The 16,266-nt window shown below is 40.8% G+C and overlaps 1 protein-coding gene across 1 annotated transcript in view; it reads right to left on the bottom strand.

Annotated features, from left to right (window-relative positions):
- The window catches only part of SLC9A4 (solute carrier family 9 member A4), a 59,027-nt gene that overhangs the window by 16,109 nt on the left and 26,652 nt on the right, over positions 1–16,266 (bottom strand). Inside the window, exons 3-8 of the mRNA XM_024242735.2 lie at positions 12,923–13,182; positions 11,156–11,373; positions 8,342–8,544; positions 7,686–7,772; positions 4,366–4,436; positions 2,375–2,536 (exon numbers count right to left, since the gene is read on the bottom strand). Of these exons, the coding sequence (XP_024098503.2) occupies positions 2,375–2,536; positions 4,366–4,436; positions 7,686–7,772; positions 8,342–8,544; positions 11,156–11,373; positions 12,923–13,182 (1,001 nt within the window). The remainder of the gene's footprint in view (positions 1–2,374; positions 2,537–4,365; positions 4,437–7,685; positions 7,773–8,341; positions 8,545–11,155; positions 11,374–12,922; positions 13,183–16,266) is intronic.

Raw genomic sequence — 16,266 nt, 5'->3', positions numbered from 1 at the left:
TCCTGAAGGTCATAGAATTTGAAAATCTAAACCTTTTGTAGAACAATTGCTTGAACTTCTAAGGAAAAAAATACCTGTGCATTTTGTTGTTATCATCTCATACAGAATAATAAAAAGCGAGCTGAGTACACACTTCTTTTTCCTATTATTGTATGAAGGTTTGTTTGGTAAGAAATTAGCTGCTTTGATCTCAGGAGAGGAATTCCTTTTTGCTTGACGTCCTACAGCTTTCTGATGAGATCAAATAAAGGCAATTTAAATACTAAATATGTATTAAATATCAACTTTAAAAAATCTCTCCCACCCCAGTTAACTAACTGCTTGGGGTGTACGAGGAAAAAAAAATTATCTGGTACCTATAAGGCTCTCTCACTAATCTTAAATTTATTTCTAAAGAAATAATTGACTTAACCGGCAGGCCCCCACTCCAAATAAAACTAGTTTAAAGATTGCCTTGAGATCAGAAATTAAGGCAAATGCTTATGACTGATGCAATGTAATACAAAAATTCAAAATATGCTTTGCCACCTGGCAGACTGATTCTCATTTGAGATAAGCACCCATACCTTCCTAAACCCAGTGCTCACATAAGTGAGCAAAGCAATTAAGGAAGTTTCTAATGGTCTAAACTGCATTAATCAGCATTCATCCTTCAGTGAGCAGGTCAAAGACAAGGAGCCCAGGTGAGGTGCACCTCTCATAGACTTGCATAGCTCTCTATTCTTTATGATTATGTTTGTGCAGCCTTTTTTGTTAACATCATGACCCTACCACAGTATGGTATCCATGAGGGCAAGGCCTGTGTCCGCTTCAAGGTGCCTGGCACATAGGAGGTGTCTTAACAGACAGGATTGGATCAAAGGTGTCAAATGCAAGGGGGTTGCAAAAAACTCAGTAACTAAGGTAAGTCAGATTTAAATGCAATATTTTTAGAAATAAAGGTCAATGCAAAAAATTATTGATGAATATAATATCAACGTTTTAAATAATAGAGGATCAATATGCCTGATGTTTCCTTTGCCTGGGCCTCCACTATGATGCAGCAGAGCACTGCCAGTATATATTTGTCAACACTTTTCCATTTTAATATCAGAAGTTTCCTTAAAGCCGTGTGATGAGCAGCATCAAAACAAACCAACACCCCCCCCCACCACCCTCAAAGAAAAGTCACTAAGAAGGCAGAAAGCTTTGTATTATACTGAGATATCCTTAGGGATTATCTCAGTATAATACAAAGCTTTCTGCCTTATTTCTTAGTGACTTTTAGTTAGGATTCTTCTCAGGCCATGTAAGAAACGCAAGGGTGTTTCTGATTTATTAGCAGGCAAGGGATGAAGGTGTTATCTCAGAAATAACACTCAGGCAATAGTGACAATTTTATTGCTACCTATTCTTAGCTCTTCTTCCAACTTCCTTTTTAAATGTGAAGACATAATTGAAGCATATGATCAAGTGTTTTTACCTGCTGAAGACAACAGGATGGAGCGGGCCCATGTTCCTTATCCTAAATATATGTTGTGATTAATTTTCCCAATAAATCATTTGTTGGAGAAAAACCGGGCATCTTTGGGAAATTAATGAATTCTTTTGACATTGAAGGGGCTCTTATTAAATGTCAGAGTTAAAACAGCTTTAAGAAGTATTTAGCCAGCTCTTGGGACAAGTGGCTACCAGAGGCTCTACCGTGTTGCATAGAAAATCATCTTGTAATGATGGGTTTATATTCCAGTATCACCCCTCTCTATGTCCTGCTTCCATAACTCCCTGTTCCCCAGGAATCCAGGCAACTCCCTGCTTCTACTCCAAGCTGGTCTCACATAGACCCAAGGCAAATTTCACAATCTCATGTAGACCTTCGCCTTAGATGCAATTACAAACACAACTTTCTCTTCACATAGACCACCAATGACCACACCTCTTGCTATCATCACTCCTTCCCAAATCCAAGTTATCATCTCAGAAAGTTAACTCATCTCTCACGTAAAAGAGGAAGAGAAATGGCTTATGGGAAGAAACACAATGGTAGGAAGGACAGAATCACATGCACAGGGGTCAGGTCAGGAGGAAAATGAGACAGTCTTGTAAAATATGCTGCAATTCTACACAGTCACTTGCCCTTCCCTCCCAAAGAAAGATGTCATACAACTCTAAGGAAGCAACATTTGCTAGAAAGTAATTTTCAAAAACTAGGTAAAATATGTGAGCTTGGGCCAAGCCATAAAAATGCCAAGACTTAAATTACATATTTTAAAAATAATTTCTTCTTTATATTTCTGCCTCTTTACTCCTCGTATACCTTTAAATGAGGCAATGAGTCAGTGCCCCTTGGAATTCTTACAGTGAAAGTTTAGAACAAAGAACAGATATGACTCACTGATGGGGTATGGAGAAAGCTGTAGAGCTCAGTATCCCAGTCTCCACCATCTCGATGGCTTGTTTCATTTCCAGCTTCTTGTACAAAGAAACAATGCTTGATTTGGGTAGGTTCTTTCTGATGAGGATTTTCCGTAAGTATCTATGATCAAACTTCTTAAACCTAAAAATGAAAACCAACATTTTGGAAATCTTGAACGTCTGTATGTGTCACGTAAGTGTGCGTTTCTCTTAAAACAAACTACTTACTACTTAACTTTATTCTGAAGAAACATCAGGACAGTGCCTGGAATTCATAGCATTTGAACACATTTTTAAAAAAAAATTCATAGTATTTATGCATTTTTTTTTAAATAAAAAAAAAAGAATGGCCTACTGGCCTGAATACATTGAAAATCAGCTAAACAAAAGGAAGGGACAAGCTGCAATCAGGGCAAAAAGTGTGCATAAGTGAGGCGCGGGGGAGGCCCAGCCCAGCACAGCTCCAATTGTAAGAGAAGAAATGAGGGGGCTGAAGCTTTTGAACAAGTGTTCCATTCTAATAGCGCATAACAGCGGCAGCTGCACTTACAGTAATACTGGCCTATTCAACCAGAACCCAATAACTTTAAATGGCCCGGTAGTTACAGTAGTTTTGCCCCATTATGCTGCAGATCATTTTGAATCCTACCAATTAAGGGGAAGAAAAAAAACCCTACATATGTCCCAATAGCCTGAATGATGGAGATTCTGAATAGGCAAGACTGATGGCCGCTGACTATTGTAAGGAACCTCTGGCCAGCCCATTCGACTGAGCTGCGCTATGCATATGGTGCCTTCAGAGTCAGCCATTTGTTTGGAGTTGGAATTTTCAACACTTTCAATCATTTTACATTCAAAGAGTAGTTTGCCCGCCTGCTTTATTTTCCAGAGGGGCACATAGCTTTCCGGGCTGCTGGTTTATTATCTGGCAATTGGTTTCCTGGTCTGTGAGGTGCGCAGGCTCTGTCAGCTAAGCCCCTCCAGGGTTAGGGGTTGGCTTCCTAAGCTTTGTTGTCCGAGCTCGGCTCAGACCAGGCCTCCTCTTATTCCAACTGGGTCGATCTTCTGTCTTCTAGTTTTCTGCCCTCATGAGAAGCCACGGTTCCTGTGTATTCTCAGCCCACGGTAATCACCTCCCCAACCATAACACCCTCCCTGACTTTCTTCTCACTGAGCCTTGACCTTGTCCTGTTCAACTCCAGAGGCTGCCCTTATTCTTCCCATACTGGATGCTTTGTGTCTCCTGACATGCTGGGTCCTCCCTCTGTGCCCTCCACATCCTGACTGGCTCTTGCTTCCCTGCCAGCATTCTTGACCACTTCTTCTCAATCTCCTTCCGCACTTTCTTTTCCTTGCCTGCGCCACGAGAGTGAGAGCTTCTCAGAGTCCCATCCTCAGTGAGCTTCCAGCTACTCACTGACAAAGCCAGCCGCAACCTCCCTCCTGAACTGGAAACTAAGTCCAGTAAAACAATACATTCTGAAAGGTGAGATATGGTGAAGAAGAGGGATTTGGGCATTTTAAAAAAAATTACTATATTTGAGAATCTTAAAGATCTTCCACCATGGCCTCCCCAACAATGAAGGAATCCCTTGCCAGGATTCCTAAGGAGGCACGAAGCTCCCTTTCTAAACTCCTGTTCCAAGCTGGACATTCCGTGGTAGAGCTGATCTTATCATTGGGAACCTTGTCCTTGTTTTTAACTTAAATATTACTTTTCTAATTTCTACCCACTGGCTGTACTAGTTCTCTCTGAAACAACCTACACCAAGTCAACTGCATCTTCCACCTGACAATTCTTCATTTTCCAGGCTTAGCATGCCCTGGAATTTCAACCGCTTCCTGTAGGGGATGGCTCTGGAGCACTTTATCTTCTTGGTCTCCATTCCCTGAATTCTCTCTGGTTTTATGCCCAGCTTCCAATGGAACCTTTAGAAGTTTGTCAGGGAGTGAAACCCTCAGCCTCCTTACTTGTCTCTCATTTGGTGGTGACTCCAGTGCCCACACACATCTTCGATTCCAGCCTTTAAGTGATCCATCAGCTGCCAAACAAACACAAGAAAATGATTGCTGGAGAAACGCGAACTCTGAAAGACACACAGGACAACTAAGACACTTTAAAAAACAAAGGAGGCTTTAATTTTCTGGAACCTATCTGACTTTCCATCACTGTGTTCATGTAATAAAATATTTGATGACTTTCATAGTAATTTCAACTTTGTTTTGTGGTTTAAAGACTCTGTAGATAAGTTTCTTCATAATTCACATAATACGTAATGAAAACAGGGCACCTGGCATTTGCTTTGGATAATACTTTTCTAGAATGAACTAGGAAATTTCTCATTACTGAAATCATTTGGAGGACAATTAATAATAATAAAATATATCATATTTAAGATATTATTAAATAGTTGTAATAACTTTTAATTTCATTGCAAAAGAAAAGAACACACTGTTATCCAATCATATAATTTCTGAAAATATAATTCTATCAATATTCTACTATAACATAGAATAACAAAGTATCTATATTCCTCATTTTAATATGCTTGTTTGATCAAAGTACTTACATTTGACCACTCAAGCAAATTATAGTGCATTTGTTTTATCCAAAATTGTTTATGGAAATTTAGGAAAAAGAGCAATCTTCAAAATATTTATGAAATTAGTCTTCAAATATTTTAAATTTGAAATTATTGAAGTCTATACTGGCTTCTGAATTTTGTTTTGAAAAACAGATTCAAATTTTAAATTAATTATTAAATAATTGATTCACTACCTTCTACCAAAAATTATAACTTTTTTGAGGAAAAGAAAAATAAATGAGAGAAGAGTGAAATATCCAAGTTCCATGGACTTAGGTGGATTATGTAATTTGTTGAAATAATAAATCATAGGAGATAAAGATAGATGTTAAGGTGTTACATGTTTTAAAACAGTCACTACTTATCCTTATCTGTTAATTATTTTCAAATGGTCTTGAAAATTTTTCATTAGGATTTCCTGAAATTTAAATAACCAAATTTCGTAGGTTACCTTGACCACGAGCTTTAGGGTAGATTTTGGAAGACTTCATCATTCATCAGTTTCTCTGGTATTAAAATGGTGAATTCTCAGGGATAGAGGAAACCTAAAATTTTTCAGGTTCAACTGTCTCCTCAAAGCTTGAATCTCATGTACAGCAACTATGCCACATGTTCCCAATCACTGGTTAGACACATCCACTTCAGCTTCGGGTGTGCCAATCAAGAAATGATTGTCAGAATGCTCTTTCATTAACTGAGTTGAAGTCTCCACCTATAACCCTTCAGACATTAGTTCTCATTTCTATTCCTTGGAGCTGTACACAATGTTGTGCTAAACTTAAACAAACAAGTAGAAACCATGCCCAATGTGATATTCATCTTTGCCTGACTGGGATGTTTTCACTAAAATCTGCCACTCGGCCATGTTTGCAAAAGAAGTAACACCCTTTGCCCCTCCTATATTCAAAAAGGGCAGAGGACCCCATATTTCATTGGAACAGTGATTTTAGAAACAAACAGGACAATTTTGAATGTTAGTCACTGTGACAGTATTTTGAGGAATCAATTTAGACAGGCAAGTCCCCGGTTATTCAATAAAACAGTACTCTAGATGTTGCTGTAAATGTATTTTATAGATCTAATTAAAGTCCATAATCAGTTGTCTTAAGTAAGGGAGAGGACCCCAGATAATCTGGGTGGGACTGATTCAGTTGAAAGGTCTTAAGAACAGGCCTGAGGCTTCCCTGATGAAGAAAAAATCCTACTTGTAGACAGCAGCTTTGGCTCATGCCTGAGGGTTCCAGCCTGCTCTTCTGGATGGCCTGTCCCCTGGATTTTGGGCTTTCCTAGCCAGCGCTAACACTAGTGAAAAACAATTCCTTACAACAAATCTCTTCCTATATCTATATCTATATCTGTATCTGTATCTGTATCTGTATCTGTATCTGTATCTGTATCTGTGTCTGTATCCGTATCCGTATCCGTATCTGTATCTATATCTATATCTATCTATATCTATATCCATCCATCCTACTGGCTCTGCTTCTCTGTTGAACCCTGATGGAAACACCACCAGCTTGGACAAAAAAGGAGGACAAAATAGGACCCTCACAATTCTATAAGCAAGAAATAGACTGATAAAATTACTCAGCTGCAAATTTATGCTACCTTTATAAAAAAAAAAAAAGAGGGGAAATATGATTCAGAGGGTGAAGTTGAGAACCCAGTGGGTGGAACAAAGAGTTGCAAGAGATTAGGGGATTCCCAGCCCTTGAAACCAAATAAAGCTTGCCCAGGAAACATTGAAGTTTGCTTAGTATGGATGACTCCTTTTTTTCTTCCATTATCTCCATAGTTTTTTGAAAGGCAACAGTTATAACTGTTATTCAATGAGTGTCCTACCATATATTTTAAGAGCAGATAACTTGTTTCTTGAGTTTTGCAACTTCATAGATGAAGAGAAACTGAGCCTCAGAATAGATTATACCCAGAGCCTTACTGAGCCCTGCTCTAGATGATGGGGGTATTGAGATTTGGGATTTTTGAACTGATAAGATTCAGATGATATTTTTGGATTTTGAATTGATGATGCAGTGTATTGAGATTTTTGGGGTGTTGGGATAGAAGGAAGGTATTTTGCATGTAGAACAGATATGAATCTTTGGGAGACAGAGGGCAGACTGTGGTAGGGAGAACAATGACCTTGCAAAGATATCCATGTCTTAATCCCCAGAACTTGTGAATATGGTAGTTTAGTTTAAAGGAGGATTAAGTGGCAGATGGACTTAAGGTTGCTAATCAGCTGACCTTAAGCTGGAGACAGTCTCCTGAACTATCCATGTGGATGCAGTGGGATCATAAACCTCCTTCAATGTGGAAGAGTGAGGCAGAAGGATCATTGTTGGAGGGATGCAGCCATTGCGGGCTCTGAAGATGGAAGGGGCCATGAGCCAAGGAACGCAGGCAGCCTCTGGAAGCTGTGGGAGGTGAGGAAACAGATTCTCCCCAGGGCCTCCAGAAAGGAGCACAGCCCTGCAACACCTGGATTTTGAACTTCCGACCTCCAGAACTATAAGACAATAGATCTGCATTGTTTTAAGCACTAAGTTTGTGGCAACTTCCTACAGCAGCCATAGTAAACTTACACAGTCGCTCTTGGTAGAGTGGCGGAGGAAAGAGGAAGTCTAATGACGTGTGCACACATCTCATGGTGACAAAGGAGAAACGTCTTATTAATTTATTAATTGTGACTATGAGATAACTTACACGAATATGAAGCTCTTCATTGATGGATTCTTTTTTATTGGTTTTTTTAACATCCAGGTACCTGACCAGAGGGCCAACTGTGATTCCCTAGATCAGAAATAACAAAATAAAGGGTTTTGTTGTAATGAAGACTGTCACTAGAGAGAGCAAATTTATTATTAACAGAACAATTAGAATGTCCAATCTATATGTTTTTGTACTAGCTATTACAGAATAAATGCTCCAATGTTCATTTCAGTTTTTCATTCCTTTAAGTACTGCAATAAAAATAGATATATTGCCTGTATTTTAATATAGGAATTTGGTTTCACCCATTAAAATAATCTTTCATTAGTTCATTAAGAGCTAACTCCAACTAAAACAAAAACTTGTACTACTTAGTACTAATTAGAATCTCATTTTCAGAAACGTAGAGTGACTATTAGTCACCTGTTACTCAGGAATCTTTTGACTAATATGCTGTATTGATTAAAAGGCGATATATTTTAGAAGTTAAAGGATGGTCACAAACATGATCTAGAAATCTCCGGAAATTTAGTTTGGGTATTGAGCACAGATCTGAAAATCAGATAAAATGCCTTTATTTGTATTTTATTAATTTACTACATTGTCCTGAAATAATCTATTTATTTTAAATATAAGGGAAACCTACTTACCTGAATAAATACAGTAAAGTATATAACTACTAAAGTAGCAGTGACAAACATTTTCTTCCTAGGAAAAAGAGACAGAGGAAGCAAAAATGCAAGTGAAAAACTTCCAGCTCCTCGAACACCACTGTAGAAAATGATGCACTGGTCCTTGATGGAGAAGGGGAAAGTCCGAAACTGGTTACTGATATAGAAGAGAGCAAATACGCCTAGAAAGGGGGAAATATGTATTAGAGCAGAGGATCATGAACGAGCAGAGACACAGAGCTAGTGAACTGAGGTTGTGTGCGCGTGCCCTGCAAACAATGCAGCCTAATTCCATCATACACCCATGATTGTCTATCACAGGTAGAGTATCTTTTATGGATTCTCACTTTGTTAGTTGTGAGACAGTAGCACTTCAAGTGGGAAGCTTAGCTACAGTTTATTGGCATGTGTTGTGTGTGTGTGTCTGCATTTATGTGTTTAAATTAATAAAATCTTGATTTTTTTAATGTAAGGTATATATTTTCTAATCTATATTCATAATTTTTGTCCCACCTTTCAAAACTAGTCAAAGCAAGGATATTGTTGAGTGGGTTGGAGGGGATAAATGCATTCTTATCATCTCATATTTTCATTGGGTATCCAAAGGAGTTCTGTAATTTAAAAATGAGAGGGGTCCTCTTGGAGACTGTGGTCTCTACAATCAAATCCCTTATTGTTGGCTTGTCCCTCTTGAGGTTCAATGCAAGCAAGGAAGGAAGTTGGCAAGGGTTGGGGTGTAAGTGGGTGCTTCTTACTGCCAGTGAGCTTCTCAAACCGAAGGTTTAGGGTGAAAGAGCTTGCTTGAAACATAGAGGAGTTTTCTACCACATTGGTTTTCATCCCCAAGCGGCTCACATAACCTAGGTACCACCAATGCAGTGGTGCCTGCTAGGAAAAGTCCTTTCACTAAAGCTCTGATGAATCAAAGAAGAGTTTCACTTAGTAGAATAAAACTCTCCACATCCTCATGTGCGTCTCATCACACAGACTTGCCAGCAAGCATTCTTTGATAATAGGCACATGGATAGTGCAAAAGATAAGCGAATTTACTTTTTAAAATATTGTTGTGTTTGTCCTGGTTCCTCTCCATGCCAGTCATGTGACCTTGAGCAAGGTTCTTAACCATTTCATGTCCTCAGACTCCTCATCTGCTTGATGGGGTAGCCATCGTTTTTCTCTCAGAATGTGAATGTAAGGATTAAATAAATTTAACATCCATAGATAGCATAAGATGCAGCCTTTTATGTAGCAAACCTTCACGAGTGTGAACTACTATTAGTTGTGATGAGTCGGGGTGGGAAGAGAACAGGCTATGAGGGGGAGAACCGGATTCTAACACCTGGCTCTGTCAATTGCTGTGATGTGGCCAATTTTGTCACTGTTTTGGTGGTTTTTCCATCAGTTTCCTCAACTGTAAGAGTATGGGGTTGAGCTGGATCATGAAGGATTAACAATGTCCAGGTTCCTGCAATATAAATCCTCTCCTAGGTAGTTTCTTTTCTTGTTGGCTGGGCTAAAGCTCTGTAATTTTATTTCTCTTGGCATTAGCTCTACTCCCCTGTAGATTCCCAGAGTCCCAGAGTATTAGAACTGAAAGGGAACTAAGAAATTTGTTCAAATCCATCATTCTGTGGTTGAGGGAGACGATTTTGAGCAGTTACATGTCTGTCCAAGATCAAACAGCTAGTTTGTAATAAGGCCAGTGATAATGATTTAAGATAATAAACTTGTATCACAGCTTCTTCTATTCTCCCCCAAGGAGCCCAACAAACATATATATTCAGAGTTACTTACAGATATTTTAATATTTCTGTATTCTTGTTAATCTCCTCTAGAGCCTAAAACCCACCCTAAATGAATTTGGAATTAATATGTTCAAGATAGGTTATCAGCCATTTCACCTAATTTCTCTTTGAGTAATTGGCTTGAAAATATTGGTCAAAGTCATTTAACATAACGCTTCAAATATTAGTCAAGTCACTTAAAAATAGACTTGCTCTTAATCAAAAGGCAACACATATATTGTAGTTCAGTGCTTAATGTTCTTTTCTAGCTCCTGAAACATAAATGTACAAGATAAATCATCAGCCACTAGTTCTCATTTTAAAAGATTAGTTACATTTTACAGATGTGATGCCAGTTACACTCTAAAGTTGTTCTTACTAATTAATACAAGGCTCTTTTAAAAATATTCACTTCCTGATTTTTTTGTTTGCTATACATCACACATTCATGCACTCAACCCTCAAATAAAACCACCTATACTATTTAGGGGGATGCTTTCTATCAGTATTTTTCTTCCATAGAATACAATTTGTGAGATCTCACTTATCCTATAGTGAAAGTATAAATAAATGCCCACAGTTAATAATCCACATCTGATTTAAGGTGCAAGAGGATACAAATCTGCAAAGAAGTGAAGAGCAAGGGATATGTTGGTCTTAGGAACCAAAAACATTGGTGCAACTCCAAATAAAAAGTAACAAACATGTATTTTTCCATTGACTGAATTATATTTAAATAGGTAGATGTGAAAGTTCTTTCTTCAATTAAAAAAAAATACTCCTTGCCCCAGCCTTGCTTCAGTGCAGAACCTTACCAACCACTAATTACTTTGAGCTGACTGAGGGGACAAACAGAAAAGATTCCTGCTCACGACCAGGTGCCTAGTCTACCCTAACCGGTAAAACCAGTTAGCATCTACTCAGTCCTCCAGTTTTAACATTGCAGAAGGGAATAAAAGAACTGAAAATGCAGCAGGACCGGAGACTCTGGAGCCCTGCCCTCTCTTACTGATGGCTCTCCAGATTTGGCAGAAGGCCAGGGTGAAGCAGATGAAGGCCCAGTTCCACTCGTGATTCTTGCCCACGGTGGACACACCCATGAAGATGAAGATTAAGGTCTCGCTGACGCTGCTCAGCATCTTCATGAAGTACTTGATGGTCGTGTATGATGTCTGGGACACGTTTTCTTCCACGTACTTTTTCATTGTTACTGCACAGGCTGTGATTCTATAAAAGGAGCAGACTCTCAGAGAAAATCCATGAGGTTTTCCCCCTCCACAAAACGCCCTCCCCACAGGCAATGCCACAGATGCATGAAGCCCGTGTTGATGGAGGAATATCTCCCTTATTCCCTTCTGTGGCTGCAGATTTTCCACAGATTTTCTTTCTCCCTCTTTTCCCTCCCTAAGGGATCTTTACAAGGTAAAGCTGAATGTGGTGGGAAGGTGGGTGTGGCACGGTGAAATAAAAGGACACATAATCCCCATGGGCACACCCAATGCAGAATGCTTCTCTCTTCTCTCTTGCCCTCTTCATGAAGAGTTTTGTCAGTCCCAACTCACACTCTCTACTTTACTCTGCCTTAAACCAAAATAACAGAATAATTCAGCAAGGTTCTCATTTCCTCCAATCCAACCATAAATGATCAAAACTTCTAAGACAATGTAAGGTTCTTTTTTATTGGCTTTATTTCAAATATTTCTGTTCTAGAGCCATTAAACAAGTATGGGAAAGAGAAATAAACTTGCCTTGTCTTAGAAGTTTTGATCATTTTCCAGGTGGGAAAGTGACAGATGCCTAGAGTTTACACTATCACATTTAATTGAAAGAGGTATTTCTCTACAATAAAATTAAATGTATCTGCCTGAATAGCTGGAAAGAAAGATAATGCCGTGCAGAAAACAACATCACCAGATATAATAAGCCAAGCTGAGAAGCCTCATTCAAAGATAAACATCTCAAGGATACAAGGACATAAGGATAAGCATTTCAAAAATGTTTTCATTAGAGCAAGGAAATGTAGATTTCTAGTCTTATCCCATCTGCCTAGTTTCAACCCACACTGAAGAGCCATGGCTGCGTGATATGGTTTGAGGGGCACAGAAGAAGGCAGAGCCCAGGAATGTCAGTCCCTCGTTCATGCCTCTCTTCAACTTTAAAATTAACTTTTCCACTTTGGGAGGCCAAGGCGGGCGGATCACGAGGTCAGGAGATCGAGAACATCCTGGCTAACACGGTGAAACCCCGTCGCTACTAAAAATACAAAAAATTAGCCGGGCGTGGTGGCGGGCACCTGTAGTCCCAGCTACTCAGGAGGCTGAGGCAGGAGAATGGCGTGAACCCGGGAGGCGGAGCTTGCAGTGAACCGAGTTGCGCCACTGCACTCCAGCCTGGGCGACAGAGCGAGACTCTGTCTCAAAAGAAAAACAAAAAACATTTCAAGGAAAAAAACACACTACTGAGATGAGAACTTAACCTTGAAGTTTTCCCAGATGTTCTCTGTACCAGCTTTCCCGAGCCTTCTAAATTGACGTGATAATTGCTATGCTTTCCTCCTCAGGCAAATCACAAGAAGATGAAGGCAGACATTGGAGAGAACGTTGGTTTGACAAAGAACCCGAATCAGGTTTTATAAAAGTTTAGAAGCTCCTAAATCCTGCAACATGTTGGAGGGTTAGCGTTATTAGTTATGTCTTTCCTAGATGCCTGGTTCACGCGGTGTGGTCCTAAACTTTCTTTCTATTACTATGTGACTTGATCCTTGCTTTGTACTCACGCCAGGATGCCGGAGAGATAGAGGGTTTCAGCAGCTAAGTAAGACAAATAGCTGAACATGAAGACGATGAGTGGCTCAATTGCAGAGATATTCTGAGTGAAACGTGTGATAAATGCAGAAATAAATCCAAAAACGATGCCAAACAATACCCCTCCAAGCCCCACAATGATGAATCGGGCACATCCAGCCAAAATGTCGACAGGTTCTATCTCTTCAAATTTATGCATCTTTGTAAAGGCAATTAACATATTGTATAAGACCTAGACAAAAAAGAGAGAAAATAAATATGAATTATGAATAGAGACTAGGAATACTTTGTATGCAGATTCTCAGCTTTGTGTCTAGTTAAGTAATACACAAAAATAAATTACACAACAAAAAATACTAAGATGACTGTCTTTTAACTGTATTCCCAATAATTTAGATGTACTCGGTTTCACTGAATAAAAAGTGTAATACTCACAACTTCCAATCACTGAGCACCTACTACGTGCCTGTCTCTTTGCTAAGCTTTCAGTGGCAGTTAATTTATTGCCTCTAAACCCCAAATGTACCCTTCCATTTGTGTTCTATAATAGACAATGGAATTCCTTTAAGCAATTTTTCCTTAAAGTGAGCACCTAGTTAAGCTCTGTCCGTAGAGGGCCTAGAAAGGACATTCAGGTGCAGGCAGAAGGGCCTTCCTGCAGTTTTTCTGGGGCCTGTGGGGAGAGTCAGCCATGTGCATGTGAGGAACTCCAGCCGATCCCGCCTGAGCCACAGGCCCTGAAAGTGATCCTTCTGCCACCCTGCGACTTCAGCCTGGTGATAACCTGTCTGCAAAAAGCCCCAGCATGACCCACGTGCCACATGTCTGTGGCCCAGGGCTCCACCCGAGCAGCCCACTCTCTGAGAGCCTTCTCCCCGTCCTCTCATGCAGCCTGCTCCTCTGAAGATTCTCTGCCAGCTCCCAAGTGCAGGCTCCCACTGCAGCCCCGGCACAGGGATTGCTGACTGATGTCTGGCCCTGCCTGCCTTCCGGAGGGTGGTGGATTGTTTGCCCACCAACTCCAGACCAACTCCAGTCTGGATAAATCAGCCAACTTTTCTGCTACCCAGTGGCCAGTCCACACCTTCTCCAGTAAGAGGTGAACCCCTCCCAAGCGTGTCCTTCCTTAGGGGCCCTCCCTCAGCCCTAGGGTACATAGATAGTTTCCTTATATCTTATGCCTTTATTATAGTTAATACATTTTATAATGCATTCACATTTTTATTTAACCTATCATGTGGTGTATCTTACCTGATTGCACCTAGACCGTTATACCCTCCATACACATCTTTCATCGAATCCCCCAAACGACTCCAGCCTATGTGACACTCTGAATTTTCATATTATTTCTCTATTTATTTCAACATTTATTTTGGAGCTGCAGGGATCTACTTATCACTATTTCATGCCACTCCACAGCCCAGAACTATGATCTAGCTCCTGAAAAGCAGCAGCAGGTGTACAGGTAATGAGACATAGAGAAGAGTTGAAAGAAGATCTCTGCAGAAAATGAAGACCTTTGGGAATATCAGCCCCTGAAGAGTCCTGCGAAATCACAGTACATGCCTCTTAGCATCTATCTACACCAGGAAAAATGCAAAAAATCAGAGCAGAGGACGGAAGCTAAAACTCAAGGAAATCGTGGCCGTGATGGTATTCTGCATGCTGCAGAAGCACAGATGGACTGCATGGACCTTCTAGAACTGATGATGCCCCCTCACCTTCACAGTTGGCTCTCATTTCCCCTCTGGCTGTGGCCCCTCACGTGGCACCTTGCCAGGCTCACCCAGGCCTTCTGCTTGACTCTGATCTCTCCAAGATGGGAATCATCTTCCTTATGGAGACACTCAGTGTCTCCACTGATCTTGGGTACGTCCTGACAGCCTTTGGGTTCTGGCTTTGGCTTCACTTCAGGATTCACCAGAACCGCACACTGCATTGTGTGCACACTGACCCCTTTGCTGTGGTCTGCAGCCTTCAGGAAGCCATTCCTCCCCCCAGCCCCTTTCCTAGTTCTGGCCCCTCCAGGTCCTCTGTAAGCCCGACCTCTGCTGATTTCCTATAACATCACCTTCATGATAAAAGATTGTTGTTTTTGGCTGGGCATGGTGGCTCATGCCTATAATCCCAGCACTTCGGGAGGCCGAGGTGGGTGAGTAACCTAAGGTGGGAAGTTCGAGACCAGCCTTGCCAATGTGGTGAAACCCCGTCTCTACTCAAAATTCAAAAAATGAGGCCGGGCGCGGTGGCTCACACCTGTTATCTTGGCACTTTTGGAGGCCGAGGTGGGCAGATTGCCTGAGCTCAGGAGTTCGAGACCAGCCTGGGCAACATGGTGAAACCCTCTCTCTACTAAAATACAAAAATTAGCCAGCCATGGAGGCATGCGCCTGTAGTCCCAGCTACTTAGGAGACTGAGGCAGGAGAATTGCTTGAACCCAGGAAGTGGAGGTTGCAGTAAGCTGAGACTGCACCACTATACTCCAGCCTGGGTGACGGAGTGAGACTCCTTCTCTTAAAAAAAAAAAAAAAAAATAGCCAGGCGTGGTGGTGCACACCTGTAATCCCAGCTACTCGGGAGACTGAGGCAGGAGAATTGCTTGAACCTGGGAGGTGGAGGTTGCAGTGAGCTGAGATTGCACCATTGCACTCCAACCTGGGAGACAAGAGCGAAACTCTATCTTATTTAAAAAAAAAAAAAAAAAAAAAAAAAAAGATTGTTGCTTTTCCACAGAGAGGTTGGCAGTAAATGGTTGATCATGTGTGAAGTTGTCCCTAGGCTGCTATCTTGTTTTGTTCATAATCATGAACAGTCAGAGTGCATTGATGACAAAGGCCTTCTCCGTGCTCTCCCTTCTAAAGAATGACTCACGTTTGTTTGAGGGAGGCTGTCCTCTAGGGACAGATAGAAGCAAAAGCAGCAGAAGGTTATGGGATGGACATATTTATGCTGCAGTCACCATGTAACTGTACACTTTTTGTTAATCCCTTATGTGCAGATATCAAACATCACACAGAGTGGCTGTGGGCTTGGGAATGTGACCTGGCAGTGAGGGGCATGCCTCGAAGTAGCTCAGGTGCCATCAGTCCTCATCTAGGATGCTTCATTGCCAATGCACTTTGTTGACGGGGGAGGGCACACAAGGAGGTTGCACAGTGGCCCTCTGCTAATGAGTATTTTGTCCACAAGCACCTCTACAATAAGTCTCTGTCACCTTGACTCCTATATGACTCTCCTAGGGATGCTGTGACAAAGTACCACAAGCTAGGTGGCTCAAATTAACAAAAATGTATCCTCTCACTGTTGTGGAGACTA

The sequence above is a fragment of the Pongo abelii genome, chromosome 12, assembly GCF_028885655.2.
Source record: "Pongo abelii isolate AG06213 chromosome 12, NHGRI_mPonAbe1-v2.0_pri, whole genome shotgun sequence".
NCBI classification, from domain to species: Eukaryota; Metazoa; Chordata; class Mammalia; order Primates; family Hominidae; genus Pongo; species Pongo abelii.
Note: the sequence above shows the minus strand (reverse complement) of the source record. Positions and strands in the feature narration are given on the sequence as shown.